The sequence below is a fragment of the Notamacropus eugenii genome, chromosome 1 (genome assembly GCF_028372415.1).
Source record: "Notamacropus eugenii isolate mMacEug1 chromosome 1, mMacEug1.pri_v2, whole genome shotgun sequence".
In the NCBI taxonomy this organism is placed as follows: domain Eukaryota; kingdom Metazoa; phylum Chordata; class Mammalia; order Diprotodontia; family Macropodidae; genus Notamacropus; species Notamacropus eugenii.
In genome coordinates, this window is record NC_092872.1 from 199,960,411 (window position 1) to 199,982,542 (window position 22,132).

General features: G+C 36.0%; 1 protein-coding gene across 1 annotated transcript in view; it reads left to right on the forward strand.

Annotated features, from left to right (window-relative positions):
* INPP5F (inositol polyphosphate-5-phosphatase F) overlaps positions 1-22,132 on the forward strand; it is an 86,892-nt gene that overhangs the window by 38,915 nt on the left and 25,845 nt on the right. The window contains exons 3-8 of the mRNA XM_072624157.1: positions 5,933-6,069; positions 12,722-12,850; positions 13,282-13,449; positions 13,867-13,923; positions 18,815-19,013; positions 19,969-20,148. Coding sequence (XP_072480258.1) covers positions 5,933-6,069; positions 12,722-12,850; positions 13,282-13,449; positions 13,867-13,923; positions 18,815-19,013; positions 19,969-20,148 — 870 coding nt within the window. The remainder of the gene's footprint in view (positions 1-5,932; positions 6,070-12,721; positions 12,851-13,281; positions 13,450-13,866; positions 13,924-18,814; positions 19,014-19,968; positions 20,149-22,132) is intronic.

A 22,132-nucleotide genomic window follows, 5' to 3' on the forward strand; every position in this document is an offset into this window, starting at 1 on the left:
CCTCTTATCATACATTGTTTTTGTTGTTAAATCTTTATTTGTGTTCTGTCATTTCAGTTGTGTCCAACTCTCCATGAGCCCGTCTGGGATTTTCTTGGCAAAGACACTGTAGTGATTTGCCATTTCCTTCTCCAGCTCATTTTACAGATGAGGGAAATGAGGCAAACAGGGTTAACTGACTTGCCCAGGGTCACATAGCTAGTATCTGAGGACAGATTTGAACTTAGGAAGATGAGTCTTCTAGACTCAAGGCCTGATACTCTATTCACTATACCACTTAACTGCCCCTTATCATACTTATGTACAAATAATTTATTCTCTCTTTTAGACCACAAAGTCCTTGAAGGTAAAGACAGTTACTTCTTACCTTTTAATTCTTGTTGTCTAGTATGGTGGATTCTTAGTAATAAGAAACTAAATAAATTCTTCATGTAGGCAGCCATTTATTAAGTGTTTATGTATAGCACAGTGCTAGGCATTGGTGAAGACACAAAGATAATGAAAACATAGTTCTTTTCCTTCAAGGAATTTACAGTCCAGTAGAGGAGGTAATGTGCACATAATGTAACTAAGAGAACATAAATGCTTAAGAACTATGAAGAGTTCAATATCATTTATAACTGACTGATAAAAGAAAAGCTTTATGGAGGAGTTGGCAGTTGATCTGAATCTTGAAGGATAGGTAGCAGAGTCTGGGTGAAGGGGTGTTTTCATACCCAGGGAAAAATGTGAATAAGGACACAGAGTGAGGAAAGCTTGAGTTGTTTCTGTAACTGTGAATAGTCTGATTTTATTGGAGCAAAGATCATGTGAAGGAGAATCAAAGAAGCTAAGGGTGCAAATAGACTTTGGCACTAAACTATATGGAAGGATTTGAATTTCAGGCTCAAAACATGTCTCTTTTATTTGGTAGGTAATAGAGAACCATCGGAGAGTTTTGAATAGAGGAGTGTTATTTGTACATAAATAAATTTAATCTGACAACTGTATAAAAAAGGTAAATTGGAGATGCTTTTAAGTGGATAGTGAGCTAAAATACATATAATTCAAGTAAAAGGTAACAGGAGCTTTGTTCAGAGAAGGGGCAGTCTGACTGATAATGAAGAGATGGATGTAAGTAATAAGTAGAATTGAGGAGTTGTCATCTGATTGGATATAACAGATTAGAGAGAGGAGTGGAAGATGATATTCAGATTTAGAGGAGATCTTATAAGCCATCTAGTGCATCCTATCCAGAAAAGAATCCTTTCTTTGACATACTTGACACATGGTCAGCTAGCCTTTACTAGAAAATCTCCATGAAGAGCAACTCCCTGATCTCCTAAAGCCCCTTCTCCTTTTGAAGAGCTTTTATTGTTAGAAAGTTTACAGTCTGAAGTCAAGCCAAATGAGCTTAATTCCCAGATCTACCAGACAACCTTTCAGATACCTGGAGAGAACTATCATAGACCCCTTGGGTTTTTTCCTCTCTTTGGCTTCCCCATTCCTTCAAGTCACCCTACTCGAGCTTGACCTTGATGCCCCTCACCATTCTGATCCTCCTCCTCTGGAAGTTTTTCTTCTTTTCAATGCCTTTTTTAAGGTTTGACTCCCAGAATTGAATATGATCATCATGCAGATCTCATCTGACCAGGCCAGACTACAGTAGGACTGTCCCTTTAGCTGTAACACTTGAGAGTGCAGTTTAAAATTGCATTATCTTTTGGCTACCACATCATATGGTTAAATCATTGAGCTTGCTGTCCAAATCTTATAAATCTTACAAATCTGTGCAAAGCAGAGCTGCATCCTGGATCAAGTGCTGGACTTGGATTCTGGGAAATCTATGTTCACATTCTGCCTTCCTTACTTCCTAGTTATGTAATCTAGAGCAGTCATATAATTTCTCTGAAACTCAGTTTCTTTGTCTGTAAAATGGGAGACATAATATCTGCCTCACAGGTTTGTCATGAGAGTGGAAAACATTTTCTTTCGAAGTTGAAAATAGTCAATAGTCAACAATCGTTTATTAAGAACCTAGTCTGTACCAGGCATTTTTCTCAGTACTGGAGATACAAAGAAAGGTATAAGACATGGTGTGCCCTCAAGGAGCTCACACTTTAATGGGGGAAGACAGCACATTAAAAAAAAGTTGCAAAAGCCAGAGGTATGGGGTAATACTCAGCTTAGGGATGATAACAGCTGTAGTGAGAAATTATCTGAAGAGGGAGCACCTGCCTTAAATGGTAGACACACTAGGGAGAAGCTCTCCAGTATCCAGCATCCCCTCTCTACAATCTGAGGCAGGGATACTGTGGAGGTATGAGTTTCAAGAGTTGATTTTATCTTGTAGAATGATGAGTTTCTGGAGATCCTGAAGTCCAGGAGGTCAGCCAGATGGGAAAGGATGGAAACCTTTTTCTCTCCTATCACTTAATTAGTGAGTCATTTTTTGTGTGGTATGCAATTAAAATTCTTCCTTTGCTATTGTTCTAGCTGGCCCTGCAGTCGTACTTTTCAGAGTAATCCCTTGCTGATTTGTTTTCTTATCTTGCTATGTAAGGACTTTGTTTTTTCCTTTTTCCTTTTAGGTCTGAGATTATAGAATAGTCCTTTTACAAATATAATGACATTTTAATTATTTTTCTCAGGACCCCAATGTTAAGATTTTTAATGTGTAAAACTGTTACTAAAATTTTATTTCAGCAGTTTTAGTTTGGAAAAAAAAAATTTCTCTTCTGTGGCATTAAGTTAGTCCTTTTGGCCAAAGTAGTACTTTAATTAATTTCACTTGTAAAATCATAGATTATGAATATTATAACTTACTAAACGTTGTGGTTTTTTAGTCTGAACTGCATCCCTTTTTTAAAAATAGGCTTTACATATTCTCTTCCCCTCATCTTCCTACCCCACTCTCAAAGACAATAGTTACAGCAGCAGAGATTCCATCATTCCCTTTGAGTGATTTTATCATCGAATGAGATTTCTGGGAAACATCTCAGCATTCAGGCCAGATTTTCCAATTCTGCTGGATGAGTTTTGCCCGTTTTTCCTAAGACTACTCCCCATTGTTGATGTATTTTAAGTATTAATAGACTATCCTAACATAACCCTTGCCTCTGGCAAAATAATGTGTATTTTAGTTTTCCATTCTCTGCTATAATAGAACTCTTATCAAGTTATTAAAGGAACAGTTTTGTACCTGTTTTCACTTTGCCCAGGAGTATTCTGTTTCAAAGTGAGGACTGTCATACTTGTGTGTCTGCTATAGTTAGTGTACTTATTTAATATTTCCATATAATTTGTTTGTGTAATCATTCCTTTTTTCTTGAAATGTGAAAAAAAAGTTTTAGTAATAAGAATTTGAATCTGTAGATAGTTCAAATAAAAAATGAGCAGTTACCCTTTTTTGGCTTGCAAAAATGAATTGCAAAATTAAGATGAAAAAATAGAAATGTCTTTTTTTAAGTTAATTGTAGTTTTATTGATTACTTCTTGTTAGACTATAGTGTTATAGCCACAATAATAGTAGTAACTGTAAGTTTAAAATCTAAAATTAAATGGCACTTGACCCAATTTAGCTTCTTCTATAGTCATCTCTAACAGACAAAACATTCAATCATTATTTACTGTATGGCTGTATTTGCTCCTTTTTTTAAAAATTAAATTATTTGATTTATTTTCAGTGTTCGACAGTCACTTCCATATATCTTAGATTTTTTTTCCCCTCCCTCCCCCTTATTTCCTTCTCCCTCCCTGAGACAGCATACAGTCTTATTAAATACATGTTGCATAGAAGAATTAAAATGAATGGGAGAAACCATAAAACAAAACAAAACAGAATACAAAAGAAAATGGTCTGTTTCTATCTGTGATCCAATTCCATAGTTCTTTCCCTGAATGTAGAAGGCGTTTTGCCCCAAGAGTCCATTGGAAATTTTTTAAGACCATGCATTTCAATGAAGTACTAAGTCTACCAGAAAAATTCCTCACACACTGTGGTTGTTGCTGTGTACAGAGTTCTCCTGGTTCTGCTCCTTTCACTCAGCATCAGTTCATATAAGTCTTTTCAGGTTTCTCTGAAGTCTTCCTGTTCATCATTTCTCGTAACACAATAGTATTCCATTGCATTCATATACCACAACTTGTTCAGCCATTCCTCAGTTGGTGAGCATCACCTTGATTTCCGGTTTTTGGCCACCACAAAGAGAGCTGCTATAAATATTTTTGTACATTTCCCATTTCTGTGATCTCTTTGGGATAGAGTCCCAGAAGTGATATTGCTGGGTAAAAGGGTATGCACATTTTTGTAGCCCTTTGAGTGTAGTTCCAAATTGTTCTCTAGAATAGTTGGATCAGCTCACAGCTCCACCAACAATGAATTAGTGTTCCAACTCTCCCACATCTTCTCCAACATTTATCATCTTCCTGTTTTGTCATGTTAGCCAAAGGATAAAGGTCTTAAAAAGTTAAAAGGGATTTGGGATTGAACATAGTCTAACATTAAGCATAACACTATTGTGAAAAACACGGTGTAGCCAAAATGTTTAGTTTTCCCAGTGGAGTCTGTCCATGATTCCATTATGAGTCTAACACACAAATTACATTTTTTCACTTCAGTATCAATATGACAGTTGCTTGGTCTATTTGTACAGCATACTTTATATACAGACATCATTTTTTAAAACTAAATTTTTTCACTGTTTTAAATTTGTCATTTATTGAAGCATAGGGGAGACTTACCAGAGGTTTAACTGATCTGCTGCAAAACATCATTGTGCAGGCAATGCACTTTGGGATCATGAACTGTCTTACTGATTGCCAACATAGTTCATATTTAGAACTGGAAGCAATTTTAGAGGCCAGTCTAGGCTGACCTGTTTCTTTTACAGATGAGTAAACTGAGAAGTTTCTTCTCCAATTGGTAAACGGTCAAAGGATATGAACAGGGAGTTTTCAGAGGAAGAAATTAAAGCTGTCTGTAATTATATGAAAAAATACTGTAAATCACTATTGATTAGAGAGATGCAAATCAGAACAACTCTGAGGTACCACATCACACCTATCAGGTTGGCTAACATGACAAAACAGGAAGATGATAAGTGTTGGAGAAGATGTGGGAGAGTTGGAACACTAATTCATTGTTGGTGGAGCTGGGAGCTGATAAGTAGCTGGAATCCAGATTCTTTAACTCTCAAATTCCATTATGCTATTTATAGAGCACTGTGGGGTTTTTGTTTGTTATATTTCCAGTGCTTTATACATGGTAGACTCTCAATAAACATTAATGAGTGGATGAAAAAGTGTTTACTAAGCATGTACTAGGTGCCTAACACTGTGCTAAATGCTAGTGACAATAAACAGAAAAAACAAGACAATCTTCACTCTCAAGAAACTCATGCTGGAATGGAAGGAAATGGTATGTACAGGAGAGTTCAGTTGCATGGTGAGACTGAAAAGTCTGAAAAATGCTGCTATCCTAAAGGGGGATGGTAAGTCCCACGGATGTGCAGGTTACATCAGCAGGGCAGATCAGATGGCAGTGCCTCAAAGGCTGGCAGCCATAGCAGTGGGGCAGATGGTAAGGCCCAGAAGGCCTTGAATACGCAATGGAGAGCAGATGGTCCAGCTATGTGGTCTTCCATCTTACTGGAAAGCTTCTAGTTGGTGACTCCAAGTTCATCCAAGCAATGTAAATAAACATGTTGCTTTGCTTCCCTGCTTCCCCTGTGAGGTCTGGTCATTGGGGGGTTTGAGGAGTGGGGGAAGAGAAGATTAGAGTAGCCATGCCTATGAACCAAGTTCTTTTGTTTCATTTCAGAGTTTGTCTTTAACTCTATCTTTTTTGCCTTTTTTTGAGGAATATTATAAATGAGAAATGTGATAAAGCTACTCAGTTTTCAAGGATAATAGTGCTGTATAAATAGCAGGTGATGGTATTTTTCTTTTTCAGATCTCCCATGGTGGCTTATCTTAATTCGTCAGAAAGCCTTGATAGGCAAACTTCCTGGAGACCATGAGGTCTGCAAAATTACCAAAATTGCTGTATTATCACTTTCTGAAATGGAACCTCAAGATCTTGAGCTTGAGGTAAGATCAAACCTTGGAGAGGGGAGGTTTTGGATTTTTAGCTTGATTTTAATTTGCTAAAGTGCAATGACACAAAATTGGTTTTGGTTGACAAAAATAACACTCTAAATGAGAAAGGGGAAAAAAGTTTTTCTTACCTCTCTACATACTCCTTGGGGCAGCTAGGTGGTGCAGTGGATAGAGCACCAGTGTAGGAGTCAGGAGGACCTGAGTTCATATCTTACCTCAGACACTTGACACTCACTCACTTGGGCAAGTCACTTAACCGCAATTGCCTCATCCTGGGTCATCTGTAGTCATCCTGAGGAATATCTGGTCACTGGATTCAGATGGCTCTGGAAGAGAAGTGAGGCTGGTGACCTTTCACAGCCTTCCCTTACTTAAAACAAAGTCAAGTGCAAGTCATGTCATTTATTTCTCTGATGGCATGGTCTTCTTTGACAACGAAGGATGAACACACACAGACTCCTTACTCAAAAGAGAGGATAACAATCCATGAGGGAAAAAAATCTTAAAAAATTGACAATTGTCTAGTTTATAATATGCAACTGAATTGTCAGTCCATTTATTTATTTTCTTAGTACCTATAGTACCTTAGTACCTAAGTAACTTGTTTCTGTGTAGTAAGCTGGGTTGTCTGGATTTTGTTTGGGAAATCATGTAGCATTCTACCAAAATGTTCCCTGTAACACAGTCTCTCTTGCAATACTATATAGTTGTGGATACTCAACATAGCAATTTCTGAAGAATCTTAATTGAAGATGCCTCAAAAGACAGTGGAGGGGGTGTGTGGTGGTTGTAAATAGGCTGTAATATGTTTCCAGTGATGAACTGTATTCAAAAAATTATATAAGGGCTGTCATATAGGAACTAACTGTAAGATAACAACTGGAAAACTTTATCGTTTAACATTTTGGGTAGATACAAGGCATGAATGAATTGTGATTTTCATTGATGGAGGAAAGGAGTAATTTCTAAGGTGTGAGTTGGAAACAGGGCTAACTTTATCAAAGAAGTTAAGAAACAAACTAAGGTTGATAAAGCTCACATGTTTCAGGCTCAGGTCAAAGGTCTTTTGTATCTTATCAATAAACCATCTTTAAATTTAAATGGGAGCCACCTAACTGGGCTTCTGTTTTTTTTTATAAACAACAGGAATAGAAACATAACACTTAACTTCTTATTCTATGTTACCCGTATTTGGTGCTGCTGACTATAAAGCAAACAACTTAAGTAATCATAAGATGGGGCTATTGAGTCCAATGTTTTCATGACACAGCTTGATTTTTTTAATCTTTAGTTGAAGGATCTCTGGAAGGAAACACCAGGGGTTGGGATTCTGACCTGATAACATGGCTTGACCTTGAATGTGCTGGGGTTGGGACCTAACCCTGTCAATGTCTTCTACCAGAATCCCCTACTGGTGAATAATAACTTCTGAGTAAGTCTTAGAGCTTTAATAAGTCATTCTTCAGTTCTACTAATGCTGACACCCCTCATTCTGTTTTTCCTGGGAGAAGGGAGTGTCCTTCACTGTTAATAGTCAAGGTTTCACCTGAAGTACATGAGAGTTCCTTCGTGGGTTGAGATGGGATTGGGGAGAAGAATGTGTTGAACTGCTCCCTCTCCACTCCCCAATGAGTGACTCTGACTTTTTCATTATCCCACTTTTTGGGGGCTTCAGAAGTAGCTCTTTATCAGGAAAATCTTGTAGACTTCTGCTTTTCACCTTTTAAATCAGATTCCTTGACGACTTACTAGCCACAAACTTGACACTTTTTTGAGCCTCTCCCATCTGACCATTAATTCAAAGCACAAGACAAGACAAAAAATTTGTTATAAGGAAGTTTTTTAAAATTTCCAAAACAAATACTGTAAAAGAGTTGAATGTTCCCTTTGTTTTTTTACTTAAGGTGGAAGGTACTTCTTTGACACTTTCAGGCTTGTTAAGTGGAAAAGATAATTATTTTCAAGTACAGATTAGAAAGTATTTTTTTTTCCAAACAACTCTGTTCAGTATCCTTTACAGTATACAGTGTTATCAGGCTTCTGAAGATTATGGCCTTTGTTAATGGAGTTTAAGAAGCTACCATGGATAACTCTTAGTTATCTATACTAATAGAGGACAAAGAGTAACACAAATAAAGTACATATCTCCAGTTCCCACTTTAATAAGTAACTTTATACCCTTTCTAACCATATCACTTTAAAAGACTTTTTAATGATTTAAAAATAGATAGATTTTAGTTTCAGTTTTATGGCTCTTCCCCCCTCCCCCACAATGACTTTTTTGTTGCTGTGCTTAAGAAAAGAAGCCAGTGGATTGGATAATGAACCCCCAAATAATCAAGCATCAATTATTTTCCAATATTAGGATTTAAATCTTTGATATCTTCTTCCAAATTTCCATGGAGACATTATTGAAAGCATGTGTACTCTAAAGCAAATAATTTAAGTAATCCTCCCACAGGGTTTTTCAGCCTAATGTTCTCATGACGCAGTTTGAAGGGTCTCTTAGAAATGTTCCAGAGACATGACTTTCGTATTCTTGAGTCTGTGTTCTTTGTAATGAGTCCAATAATCATGATGACTTGAGTACTTTTCAGGAAAAAAAATGGCAGTTTAATTTTTGTTTTCTCCAGACCTGTGATTTCATCAGTTTAGGACACCCCTGATGAGGAAATTCTCGTGGCCACTTTTCTGCACTGTATAGCCTTCAAAAGCTTCTGGGGGCACTGGGAAGTTGAGCAGCTTGCCCAGGACCCCATGGTGAGGGTGGATCAGAGACAGGGTCAAAACACAGGTGGTCCTAACTCGTGGGCAGGCCTTCTGTTAACCATGTCAAGTTGCAGCTAGACATTTAATTTAAAATTCAATAGGCTGTAATATTATAAATTGATTATTTTGATTCCCTTTTTCCCTGTACTTATCTTGTTTTTATTCTCTTTATTTTATTTTTGGTGCTTATGCATTTACATTTCCCCCCACCCTTATCTCTAAGAAAACCTTAACTATGAAAGTTACTCTACTACAACTTTGGTGTTCTCCTTTTTCTTTATATCAATCACCTAGCATCTGTTAAGTGCCTACTGTTTGCCAGGCACTATGCTAAAAGCTGGGGGAACAAGGAAAGGCAAAAACACAGTCTGTACTCTCAAGGAGTTCACAGTCTAATAGGGGAGACAGCATACAAACTAGCATGCAAACAAGGGTGTTCAAGATACACTGGGAGTCTTCTCAGAGGGAAGGCACAAAGATTAAGGAGGACTAGGAGAGGCTTCCTGCAAAAGGTGGGACTTGAGCTGAGGCCTGAAGAAAACTAGGGAAGCTAGGAAGGGGAGGTGAGGAGGGAGAGAGCATTTTAGTCATGGGGGACATCACCAGCAAGGATTCTTAGAGTGTCTTGTGTGAAGAACAGTGAGGAGGCTGGTGCCATTGGTCATAGGATACATGGAGGGGAATAATGTGTCCAGACTGGAAAGGCAGGAATGGCTCGATCGCGAAGGGTTTTAAAAGCTGAACAGAAGACTTAATATCTGATACTGGAGGCAATCGGGAGCCGCTGGAGTTTTTTGACTGAAGAGGTAACACGGTCTGACCTGTGCTTTAGGAAAGTCACTTTAACAGCTGAGCAGAGGCTGAACTGGAGTGTGGAGAGACTTGAGGCAGGCAGACCCTGCAGCACCAGGTGTGACTACTACATCTGCATCTTCTTTATCCAGAAGGCCTCACCAATTCTTTGCTTTGCTTCCCATCTTCATCTGTCTTCAAACCTATTCTTATCCCCAGAGTTAAAGCAGTAGCAAGTCTATTTCTGTATTTTGGCTCTTGTGAAAATATTTAGTTTTATCATTCAGTTGCCTAGTCTTTGCCTACACTATGTTGGGCTGTTAGACTGTGTGTTTTCATCTTTTTTTCCCTTTCAATTTTTGCTCTCTCTAAGTTGAAATTAAGAATCTATAGTGATAGTAGAAATGGGAGCACAGATGTTCTCACTGTTTAGAACAGTTCTTTAAAGTTTCATAGGCTTATATTCCACTTCTGCATATCCTGTTTGCTGTATCCTGTTGCCTTAATAGATAGCAAGCATCATTTTCCTTATTTGGTTTCCCATCAGGTATCCGTTTTAAAATTCTAGTTTTACATAGATAAAGATACACATTATCTTTAAGGTAAAACATTTTTTTAACAAGGAAAACTATTGGTTTTTAATCTTGGTTATAGAACTATAGATTTAAGGTTAATAGTACATAGTTTTCTTTGGTCTCATTTTCTTTTTGAGAGGCACATGTATGAAAACTATAATAAGAAGCTAAGCATGTTCCATACAGAGTTGGTTCAGTTTCTGGAAAAAGGAATTTCATCCTACACAAATGTCATAGGTTAAAGGATTTTACTGTTTACTATGTATTATGCTAAGGACAAATATTATTCCGTTTTATCCTCACAACAAGCCTTGAGGGAGGTGCTCCTTTTCACAGTTTTATTTATGATTTCTTGATATAGAGCTTTGGAAAATCAGGCTTTGATAAAGCCCATCAGGATTCAAAATGGAACTACCTGACCGTGCCTTAAACCCAAATCACTCTAACTGTCCCTGATTGGCCAATAATAGGGCCCAGCCCAAGCCTCAGTTGGACCTTGTTTGAGTTTTGATATCTCAGAGTGAGTGTAAATAGCAATCTTTTCTCTTTTGACCAGAAACCCTAAGACTCTTCCCCTCCTAGTTTGATTTTTTTTTTGAGTTGACTAACTAAGCCATCTTTTGCCTCATTTCTTAATTACTAAATGGGCATTGCCTCAGTCAAACTGAGACCTGGGGAAGGCCCTTAAAAAGATCAGCGTCTCTCATTGCATCTGGAGTCATCTCCAACTGTCCTGATCAATATCTGGCCACTGAACCCAGATGGCTTGAGAGGAGGAAGAGAGGCTGGTGACTTTTGACAATCCTGCCTCACTTAAATTCAAGTTTAAGTGAGTTAAATTGCAGGTGTACTTGCAATTCATGGCATCATCTCCCTGATGTCATGATCGTCCTCGAGAATGAAGAACAAATAAGCACCTCCTGCGTGCCAGGCACTGTGCTATAGCAAATATTATCTTATTGAACCTGCACAACCTTGTGACAAGTTGTTATCTCCCTTTCACAGCTGAGGGAACTGAAGCAAAGATTAAGTGACTTGCCCAGGGTCACAAAGCTAATATGTGTTTGAGGGTGAATTTGAGCTCAAGTATTCCTAATTCCAGGAACAGTTCTCTATCCACTATATCTGGCTATCATATAATCAAGATCATCTTTTTTTTTTTTATGTTTTGTAATTGTCTCTCTCTTTTATATGGTAAAGAATATATCTCCTACCTATAGTTATGAAAAGTATATGATATGCTTGTTTTGTAGCATCACTCTTTTTTTAAACTGGCCTGGAATTCCTAAACAAAAATAGGTACAAGACTACGGTGTGTATCTAGAAATAGTCACTTGGGCTGGTTTTGCTTGATATGGTATTAGAAAGGCTAGCAGCTGCAGTAAGTTAGTAGAAAAATAATAGCAAGGTTAACTTTGGCTATAAAGGGGTCATTAAGTTATTACGTGCAGATTATATCAAAAAGCATTTTTTGAAGAACTGTTTATGTGCACAGCAAATTGGGGGATACAGAGACAAAATGGAGCTACCTGACTATGCCTTCAATCTTAAACCCAGATCTTGCCCTCAGCAACCTTACATTCTGTTAATTCTCAAAATCCAACTGGCTCAATAATAAAAAATGAAAGAAATGAGTTTGGTAATCATTCAGTCAGTAAGTTTTTTTAAGTACTTACAGTATAAAACTGGAAGTTTTTTTGCATAATCAGGGTGAAATGGAATGAGAGCTTGAACTAGGATGGCAGCTGTGTGAGCAGAAAGAGGGGATTATATCTGAGAGATGTTGTAAAGTTAGAAATAATAATATTTGTTAGAAAAAAGTTAGAAATAATAACATCAAAATAAAATTTGATATGCTATGTGCAGTAAGGGAGCATATATTTTTCCATACTGGCAGCTGAAACAATATTTTTTAAAAATAGGAAACTCCATTTACAGTGATTAAACTGTTAAATATCTGGGAATTAATTTACTTAGACATTTATTGATTTTTTAAAAATAGATGAAACTGCTAGGTTTAAATAGAAATGATAATTTGAATGACATTCAGTGGCTTTAGTCTTTACTAAGGAAGGGACTACTTATATTAATGACTTTATGGATCTAGTTAAATTGATAAGTATTCATTATTGAAGTTAGTTTATTCATTTTTTTAGTTTTGTAATTGCCACATTTCAAAATCTGTGTCCCATTTTTTGTTTCATTTTTGTTTATGAAAAGCTTTTATAATATAGTAGTTTTTGTTCCTTGAAGATTTGAAAACATCAGTCTGTGAATCTTACTGAACTATGTATGTGTATATGTCTATAAGCACTTACATAACAGGCATAAGTATTAATCCTTTGGGGTTGGACCGGTCTTCCTTAAATTGGATGTAGTCTCTGTACAACATTTAGTTAGCCTTTAAGCAAAAATGAAAAAATACCAACATTCACCTCTCTTACTTTACTTTCACTCTGGGTTTGAACATTCATCATTAGCAGTGAACTTTATTTTTACTCATTTAGCTCTGCAAGAAGCACCACTTTGGAATTAACAAACCAGAGAAGATTACACAGTCTCCTGATGACTCCAAGTTTCTACTTAAGACCTTTACTCAAATTAAATCAAATGTATCTGTTCCCAATAAAAAGAAGGTAAGGAGTTGCCTTAATTTGTTTTGAATTTGAAAGTAGTTTTGATTTGATTCATATTATAAGGTAATTTAATCTAGTAATGAAATTGTGTTCCAAAACAGATTTGCTCTATTTAAAATTTTTTATAATTCTCTACTATAAGTAGGATAGGGACTGGACCTATGGTTTTATTGGTTTAGGGAGCTTCCATGAGGAAATTTCCCTCTTGCAATTCAGATTGACGTTTTTCTGCAACCCATAAAGACTTAGAGAATTGTCTAGGCCACTGAGAGGTTACATGATCATCCTGCAATGTATCAGAGGCAGTAAATGACTCTGGATCTTTCTAGTTTGAAGGCCATCTCTCATCTCCTATGACAGGTTGCCTTTTTGGTTTTTTTTTTTTAAACTATAAATGCTGGATTTAAATTCTGCTTCCTTTTACTTTATAGGTGAAGGAGAGTAAAGAGAAGGAGAAGTTAGAAAGGAGATTACTGGAAGAGTTGTTAAAAATGTTCATGGATTCAGAATCCTTTTATTATAGTTTAACATACGACTTGACCAACTCAGTGCAAAGGCAGAGTGTTTGTGAGAACAAAAACTTACCACTCTGGCAGAATGTAAGTACCCCTTCTTTATTATAACAACAACAATAATAGTAATAATTGATACTGTATAGTGCCTGAAGGTTTACAGAACTTTTCTATACGGTATCTCAGTGGATCCTAATAGGTACACTGTGAGCGGCATACCACAAGTAACAGTATCCTTATATACATACATTCACACAGCTAGTCATGAATGGAGTTGGAATTTGGAACCAGACTTTTCCAGATTCCATATCTAGAGTTCTTTCAATTATACCAAGGATAGATTTTTGTCAGCTGTTTTGATTATATTATGATATTATATTTTGATTATATTATATCATATTTTGGTTAAGTTAAAATTATATCAGCTTTGTGAGACTGTCTTAGCTTTGTGCTAGAAACTGAAGATAAGTAATCCCTGAACTTTTGTTCTTTTGCTTTTTCCAGGTTGATGAGAGATTTTTTTGGAATAGATACATGATAAAAGATCTAATCGAAATTGGAGTGAGTACTTATCTCCTAAAAAAGGCCCTATTATTCCCAGAACTAATGTGGAAATACTTTTTTTTTTTTTTGAAGGAGATGAGGTCTTCTTTATTGTGCTACCATTATACTTCTTTAAGTACCCTGGAATGTTCTCAAAATGTTTGATTATGAAATAGCAAGAAGATTTTGCTATAACATACCTATAAGAGTCCTCATGGAGTGGAGCCAGAGAAGCTCTTGTAATATGAATATTTGATAGCTGTGTGGGATGAGGATCATACAGTTGTTAGAAAAGATATTTATTGTTTGTGTAAAGTAGAAATGCTGAGCCTGGTTTTTCTTTTGTAAGGGAAAGCATGTAGCTGAATAACATGCTCTTTTAAAAAGGTTCCTTCTAGATCAGTGCTTCTATTCTTTTCCCTCATGTTCTGTCTAATGCCTGAAAAAGAATGCCTTGGAACTGTAGGACCATGGTGAACTTCCAAGAAAGCAAAACAGCTTCTTACTATTATATGGATTTAGTTTTTGTTTGTTTAAATCGTTGTTATGAAATCAGACTCCAGACGAGAAAAGTAAATGATGTACAATAATAAATAGTACAAAATAAAAAATGCAGTTGATTTCTTGGAATAAACATAAATCCCAGATGATTTTTTCTTGATAACGTTTCTCAGATTTCATGCAAATTTTCTTGTACCTAATTGTTGATCAAAAACTTAAACCACTACTTCAGCAAAATCCAGTAAATCCCAGAGTGTTTCCTTTGGATATATATGATATATTTCTCCATATGCAGCCAATTTTCCTATTCCTTTAACATCTATAGTGATAATAATAATAGATAACAGGACCTTTAATGTTTACAGAGCCAATTCATTAATATATACAGCTTTTTTAGAGCTTTTACAGCTGAGAAAACAGGCAGAAAGTGGGTCATACCACAGTGTGTGAGAGTTTTTTCTGGTAGACTTAAATTTTTGTAATAACACAAGAACTTCTTACAAAAAAAAAAAAATCCCAATGGTGGTTCTCAAGGCAAAATGCCTTCCACACTCAGAGAGAGAAATATGGAAGTCACTCACATAATGTAACAGATCATGTTTGTGTATGTGTATGTGTTTGTGTATCATGTTCTGATTTGTTATACGATTTCTTTCATTTATCTTAGTCTGACTACATAGCATGACTATAGTGAAAATATACTCAATAGGAAAGTATATGTAGAATCTATACAGAATTGTATGCAGTCGTGGGGAGGGAAGGGGGGAGTGGGGGGTAAGTGGGGGGGATAAAATCACAATTGTATGGCAGTGATTGTTAAACATTAAAAAATAAAAAAAAAAAAAGAAAGTGGGTCGTACAGCTAGTAAGTATCTTGGGGTACAATATGAACCCAGTTCTTCTTAACTCCAGTTCCAATGCTCTTTCAATACTATTCCATGCTGTTTCCCCAATGTTTTGTGGTAATTCCAGATGAGGATTGTTGATATCTATTCTTGTTAAGGAAAGTTTATAGTCTATATGTCATACTCATTAAGGCAAAGATAAGATACACATATTCTAGTTTTTAGCAGTAAGAGTGAGGGGGTAGGAATTTTAGTTCTCTTAAATATAAAATTAATATAACTAAAAATATGTCATTATCCATCCATTTTGGTTAATTGAGATTTTGCACTATTTAAGCAGTGGAGGTAAGGTTGCTTTATCTTAATGAATAATGTCTTGTTTGAGACTAAAAAGAATGATACAAAATTAATGCTAAAATGTTTTAGGAATGAAAAGTATGGTTGATTTCAAAAATAATTATTGAATGTTATGATTAAGTGAGTATTGAACTCTTGCTGTATGTGTCTTAAGCTTTCTGGTCTTTTTTTTTTTTAGGTATTCTCATCTCACTTTTGTGCCATTCCCAACTGGCTAGCAACGCATTTTAAATTTTTTTAACATTTTCTTTTTTTAAAAAATTAAATCCTATCTTCATTCCCCCACCCAATTTTCCAAGTATATTTTTTTCTTTCTACCTTTCCATTCTTTTCAGACCTTATCCCCCCCATATACTTTGATCCAGTGACACTGACCTCCTTGCTGTTCGTTGTACGGGACTCTTAAACATTTTCACTAGCTGTACGCCAGGCCTGGAATTCTTTTCTTCTTCATCTCCAACTCCTGGCTTCCATGGTTTCCTTTTGAGTCTCAGTTAAAAGTTCCACCTTCTGCAAGTTCTTTTCCCAGTCCTCCTTAATCTTAATGCCTTCTTTGATATCTCCAATTTATCCTGTATAGATCTTGTTTATACATAGGTGTTTTCAGGTTGTCTGTTCCATTAAAATAGTGAGCATCTTGAGAGCAGAAAGTATTTTTGTCTTTCTCTGTATCCCCAGCACTTAGCACCATGCCTGTCACTTAAATGCTTGACTGACCATCTTCCACCTCCCTGGGGAAAGAAAAGGAAAACTATGTAACAAGTATGTATAGTCAAACAAAATAAGTTCCCATATTGCCTGTATATAAAAATGTGTCTCATTTTACATTTTTGTCCATTCCTCTATCAGGAAATAGTGGGTAGCATTCTTATCAGTTCCGGAATCATGTTTCATCATCATATTTGTTGTTGATCAGAGTTCCTAAGTGTTTCAAAATTGTTCATTTTTACTATATTGTTGTAATGTAAATTGATCTCTTGGTTCTGTTTACTTCATTCTGCAACAGTTAATTCATTATGGTCTTTGCAGGTTTCTCTGAAACCTTCCCCTTTGTTATTTCTTACAGCACAATTGTATTCTACTACACTTATACATTTATGATTTATTCAGCTGTTTCCCAGTTGATGAGCATCCCCTTAGTTTCTAGTTCTTGACCATCAGAAAAATGTAGCTTTAAGTATTTTTGGATACATAGAACGTTTTGCTCTTCCTTTAATCTCCTTGGGGGTTTGCTGGCTAGTGGGTAGGTCCAACTCCAGAATGACTCCATTTATTATCAGGTTCTGTCAGTGTCTACTTCATTTATCTTTTACAAGATATGAATTATATTAGTTACCTCTTGTTATGTACAAGGACAATGGACTAAAGAACAAGTCTCTAGAGGACATTCAAAGAACTTTGTTGTTGTTAACAACTAGCATTTGTATAGATAGCGCTTTAAGATTTACCAAGCACTTTAGAAATATCTCATTTACCTAGGAGGTAGGATCTTTATTTTCCCTGTTTCATAGATGATGAAACCAAGGCACACAAAGGTTAATTGACTAACACAGTGCCATATAAAAGTTAATTATTATTATTCCCCTCCCCCCTCCCATTGTAAGTGAAATGCTGCACTTTTGTGACTATTGGGGATTCAGTTCTCGATACTTGCACCAAGTGGCTCAAAATTTCACTGAAGCTTTAGGAAATGTTAGAATTTTAAAATCTTGCTTTAAGTTATTTGTTCTCTACATAGTAATCAGCTACTGAGACAAAGAGAAAATGCTATCTTTAACTGGAATATTATCATAATCTACAGGAAAAATGGGGGAAAAGCTCTACGTTTGAGTCATTTAACCTCTCACTGACGTAGACAACTGTCTAAGACTAAGTTGTAGAACAATTGCTGATCTAAATTGATCGAGGCAGTTTCCCTACCAGGAGAAAATTTTTAAAAATATTATGTAAGTCCAGCTCTTTCTCCTTCCTCCCCTCCCAAACAAAAAACCTCATGATTGAGGAGTAGAATTTTTCTTAATTCCTTTGCAGCCTCTGGCACTCTTGGCTATGTCCCCCCATTTTGGATACTCTGTTCTCTTTCTAGCCTCTGTGAAGCTGGCAGGGCCTGGTTCTCTTCTAACCGGATGACTGTTTCTTTTCACTTCCCTTTGTAGGGTCATTATACATGTCCCACTTTCTTGACCTATAAGTGTCCTGGGTCTTCTTTTTACACTTAACCTCTCCTGGTTTCAATAATCTTTATTTTAGATGACTCCCAAATTATTTATACATCCATATCTTATCTTTCTTCACAGCATTGACATCTGCCTGTCTGACATTTCTGCTGGGATATCTCATCAGCATCTCAAACTCAACACTATCATGTGGATATGTTGAGGGGTTGGCTGTTCCTTTGATTCTTCCCTCTCTCTAATCTCCCATAGCCAGTCACTCCTCAGGTTTGCCACCTGTCCCTGTCACATCTCTTGTATCTATTCTTTTTTCCCCATTCAGGTGGCTACCAGTCCATTTTAGAACCAAACCACCTATTGTCTGAACTATTAGTCTCCTTACCTTTAGTTTTTTCCATTTCTGTTCCAATCTCAACACAGTTGCCCAAACAGGCTTCCTAAAACATGAGTCTGACCATGGTATTCCCTTACTCAGAAATCTTCTGTGACTCTATTATCTGTAAAATACTAACTCCTCAGCTTAGAGTTTAACATCTTGCACAATATGGTTCTAGCTACCCTTTGCAGACATGTTTCCACGTTCATTTCCATCCTTTCTGGGTCAAACTGGCCTTTTTGATGTTTTCTGAATTGGATATTTCCTCTCTTGCTATTTTGTCTTTGCTTAGAAGACACTTGTTCCTTACTGCTACCTCTCGGGAACCATTAGCTTCCTTTAAGGCTTAGCTCATGTGTTTCTGTAGAAAGCTTTTCTTGAGTTTCCTCATTAGTAGTAATTTCTTCTTTAAGTCATCTTGTTTTTAATCATCTGGTTACATATTGTATCTCCTGGTAGAATATAAGCTCCTTGATTATTTTCCATTTTTGTTTTGGTAAGATACTAAATAAATGTATGTTAAATTAAAATGGAAAACTTCTGATGAACAACTCTACTAGAATAAAATAAAACAATTACAGCTGGTTTTGGTTTTGATTTCAGTGTAGCTTGATTTGTGGAGGATAGAAACAGAAGAATATTCATATTTTTTGCAGACTTCTGAAGTGGATTTTTGGATTATCCCAGTCATCCAAGGTTTTGTGCAGATTGAAGAACTTGTGGTCAACTATAATGAATCATCTGATGATGAGAAAAGCAGCCCAGATACTCCTCCTCAAGAGTCCTCTTGTGTAGATGATATTTATCCCCGATTTCTTGTGGCTCTTATTTCACGCCGAAGCAGGCATAGAGCTGGTAAGTACAAAGGCTCCTGAATTACTAAACATATCAAGATAATCATAAAAAGTGAAAAGAGCAAAGGACAAGATTAAAACTGGTGCCTGGAATATCTTCAGTGTATTGTTCCCCTGATACATCAGGGCTGGAAATATCATCCCTTTGCTTTAAAGCACTGCTGAATCTTTCCGAAGTAGAGGAATAATCTAATTTGAGGGGATGCTTACACATGCTTAGAGTTCCATATATTTGACTGAAACTAAGGAATAAGTATGGTTTGGTGAGAAGGGAATATTAGGAGAAAAAAGGAAGGTAAATTTTTAATGAAAATTTTATAATAGCTAGTTAAAAGAGGTGACTAATGACTTTATCATTAGCAGATAAGCAAATAAGTAAACTACAGGAAAGTAAGTTGGTATATATTTGCAAAACAAATGCTAATGCTTCTAAGCAGTCAATTATGCTTTGATCATAGTACCTCAGCAAATGTTTGTTTGCCGAAGTGCTTACTGTGTGTAAGGTACTGTGCCAGGTGCTTGGGATATAAAGCTAGCAAAACAGTCCTTACATCCTTATATGCATATAAACAGGGATACAAGTAGAATATGATAAGAAATAAAGAAACAAAATAACAAATTTAAGGAGTCTCTTCTAATATTAAAAAACAAAAGCAAGAGAAAACTGAATTTGCCTTTCAGATATACTTTTGGGTAATCTGATTATAATTCTAGAAGAGGAACCCTATGGTGATTTCCAAAGTATCATTGAAGCTATAGTGAGAGAGAGATGGGGTGGAGTAGGATTTCTTAACTTGAGGTCAGTGGGTCTGTGGTTATTTTCAGGCTTCCTCAGAATACCACAGGGATCTGTGACATAAAAATGACCAGAACCTCTAGGTTAGAGGAATGCTTGAATAACATCCTTGTAATAAATTGTTTAAAATATTAATTTCCTTTTTTTGTCATCTCAACAGGGATGCGATATAAACGAAGAGGTGTTGATAAAAATGGAAATGTTGCAAATTATGTAGAAACTGAGCAGTTAATTCATGTTCATAATCACACACTGTCATTTATTCAGACACGAGGCTCTGTTCCTGTTTTTTGGAGTCAGGTTGGGTATCGGTACAATCCACGACCACGACTAGATAAAAGTAAGTGGGCCAGTTATCCATGTGATCTGTCAACAGTTTTATTGGGATGTGTATTTTAAAAGTTGAGACTTTTGTATTTGATCTTTCAGATTACTAAATTAAGAAAGTCATTATATTATGTCATATTATGTAGGTAAGCAGTATATGGTGTGTTCTATATCAAAAGGATAATCACAGATTGGAATGTGTTAATCTTTAACTTAAATTCCTAAGTAACAATTAGTTGAAGCATGCATAAAATGAAGAGAGAATTTTTTGTGGTGACCTTAAATTGTTTAACTTGAAGGATGGATTCATTGGTATAAAAGGTAAACATAAGTAACATTTGTATCACGAGGAAACATTTTTAAATGGTAATGCCTATCAAAGTAAGTTATATTTAATAAAATTGAACAAAGGCAGATTTTTTTTATTTTGAACTTTAGAAGATAGTTGTTCTATTTTAACTTCATAGTAAAATTGTTAGTGCACGCACACATAAGCATACGGACACAGACATATACACAAAACCTTAAATTTTTTCCCTATTAACTTTTCAGTATTTCAGTAGATCTGAGATGGTACTCATTCCACTGGTACAGATGACCAACTATTTATGGTTTCTAATTTGGTACAGTTTTCGTCCATTTCCTCCCATAAGTCTCTGTGGAAATCTCCCCAACACCAGAGGCTTTCCTTGAGGTGTTTTAATATTTTGAGGATACCAGCAAAATGCTAGTGCCATTTAGTTGTTTTCTCTTACTTCTTAACTGACCCATCCTTTTTTCCAGTCACACATCTCTTGTAGGACACACTCAACACAGTCATATGCACACCTTCTCATTAGAAGCTTTTTGTGATCTGTTTATAACTATCATACATCTCTCCATTATCTTTGGGTTGCCTGCAGTTTTGGTTCTTGACTGATATTCCATTATTTACAGTCATGGAGCACCAGTAGTTAATGTTAAAAATTTAGGGGTTTTATTTCAAAGAAAAGTTTGGAGTCATTTTCCAAATGCAGTCCAGCTGGCTCTCTTTGTCCATTTTAATTCTGAGCTAAGTTTGTCTTTATTTTCAGTTCAAGACATAGTATCTTAACTCTCAGCTCTTTGTAAATTTTCTCCTACTTCATATCCTAGATTGGGCAGTTTTAATTCCTTTACTTGTTTTTTTCCCCTTTATGAATAGTTGAGAACTTTTGAGTGTTTATGGATTTCATTTAGGAAGCACTACAGTGTACTGAGGCTTGATTCAGTTGATGTAATATCTGCAAATAAGGACACCTGGAAGACCTCATCATCTTTAGGGATTCCCTCTTTCATTTGGCCTCTGTGCTAAAAATCCTTCATAATTGGTGAAAACATTTAGCATATTTCTGTTTCATTTCTCACTTGATATAAATACTCAAAGGAATATCAAGAAAATTTCTCTGTTGCATCTATTGAGATGATAGAGTTATAGATTTAGAACTGGAAGGAATCTTATAGGTTAGAGTCCAACCTTTTCAAGCTGAGGCCCAGAGATGTTGCTAGCTCCGCCTAATGTTGCACTTGATAGCAAATGCAGAACAGGATTTAAATTTACTTCTTTTAATTTTAGATGAATAAAGTATTCTTTATTCTGTACCACATTGTGTCCTTAGTCACATAGCAAAAGTGCAGGATTGGAAACCAGGGATTCCGATTGAGTTTAGAATCCAGGTCTGTCACATGCTAAAGAGCCAAAATAGCCTGTGTAAGCTTATTAAAGAAGTTAAGGGATTTCTAGCATATTGGTTCTTATATGCCTTGATAAAGTTTTAAACCTAAAAAACCTAATAATCAAACCTAATATTCTACCAGATCACGACTATTATGAAATTCATTGTTATAAATTCCTGAGTCGCAAGTCTTCATCTTTCCATTTAACTGCAATGTCCTTGTTTCTTCTGGTTTTATGATTAGTGAAAGTATCCACTTCTCTAGGACTTATTTCCCATGAATAGCATATTGATTTATTGATC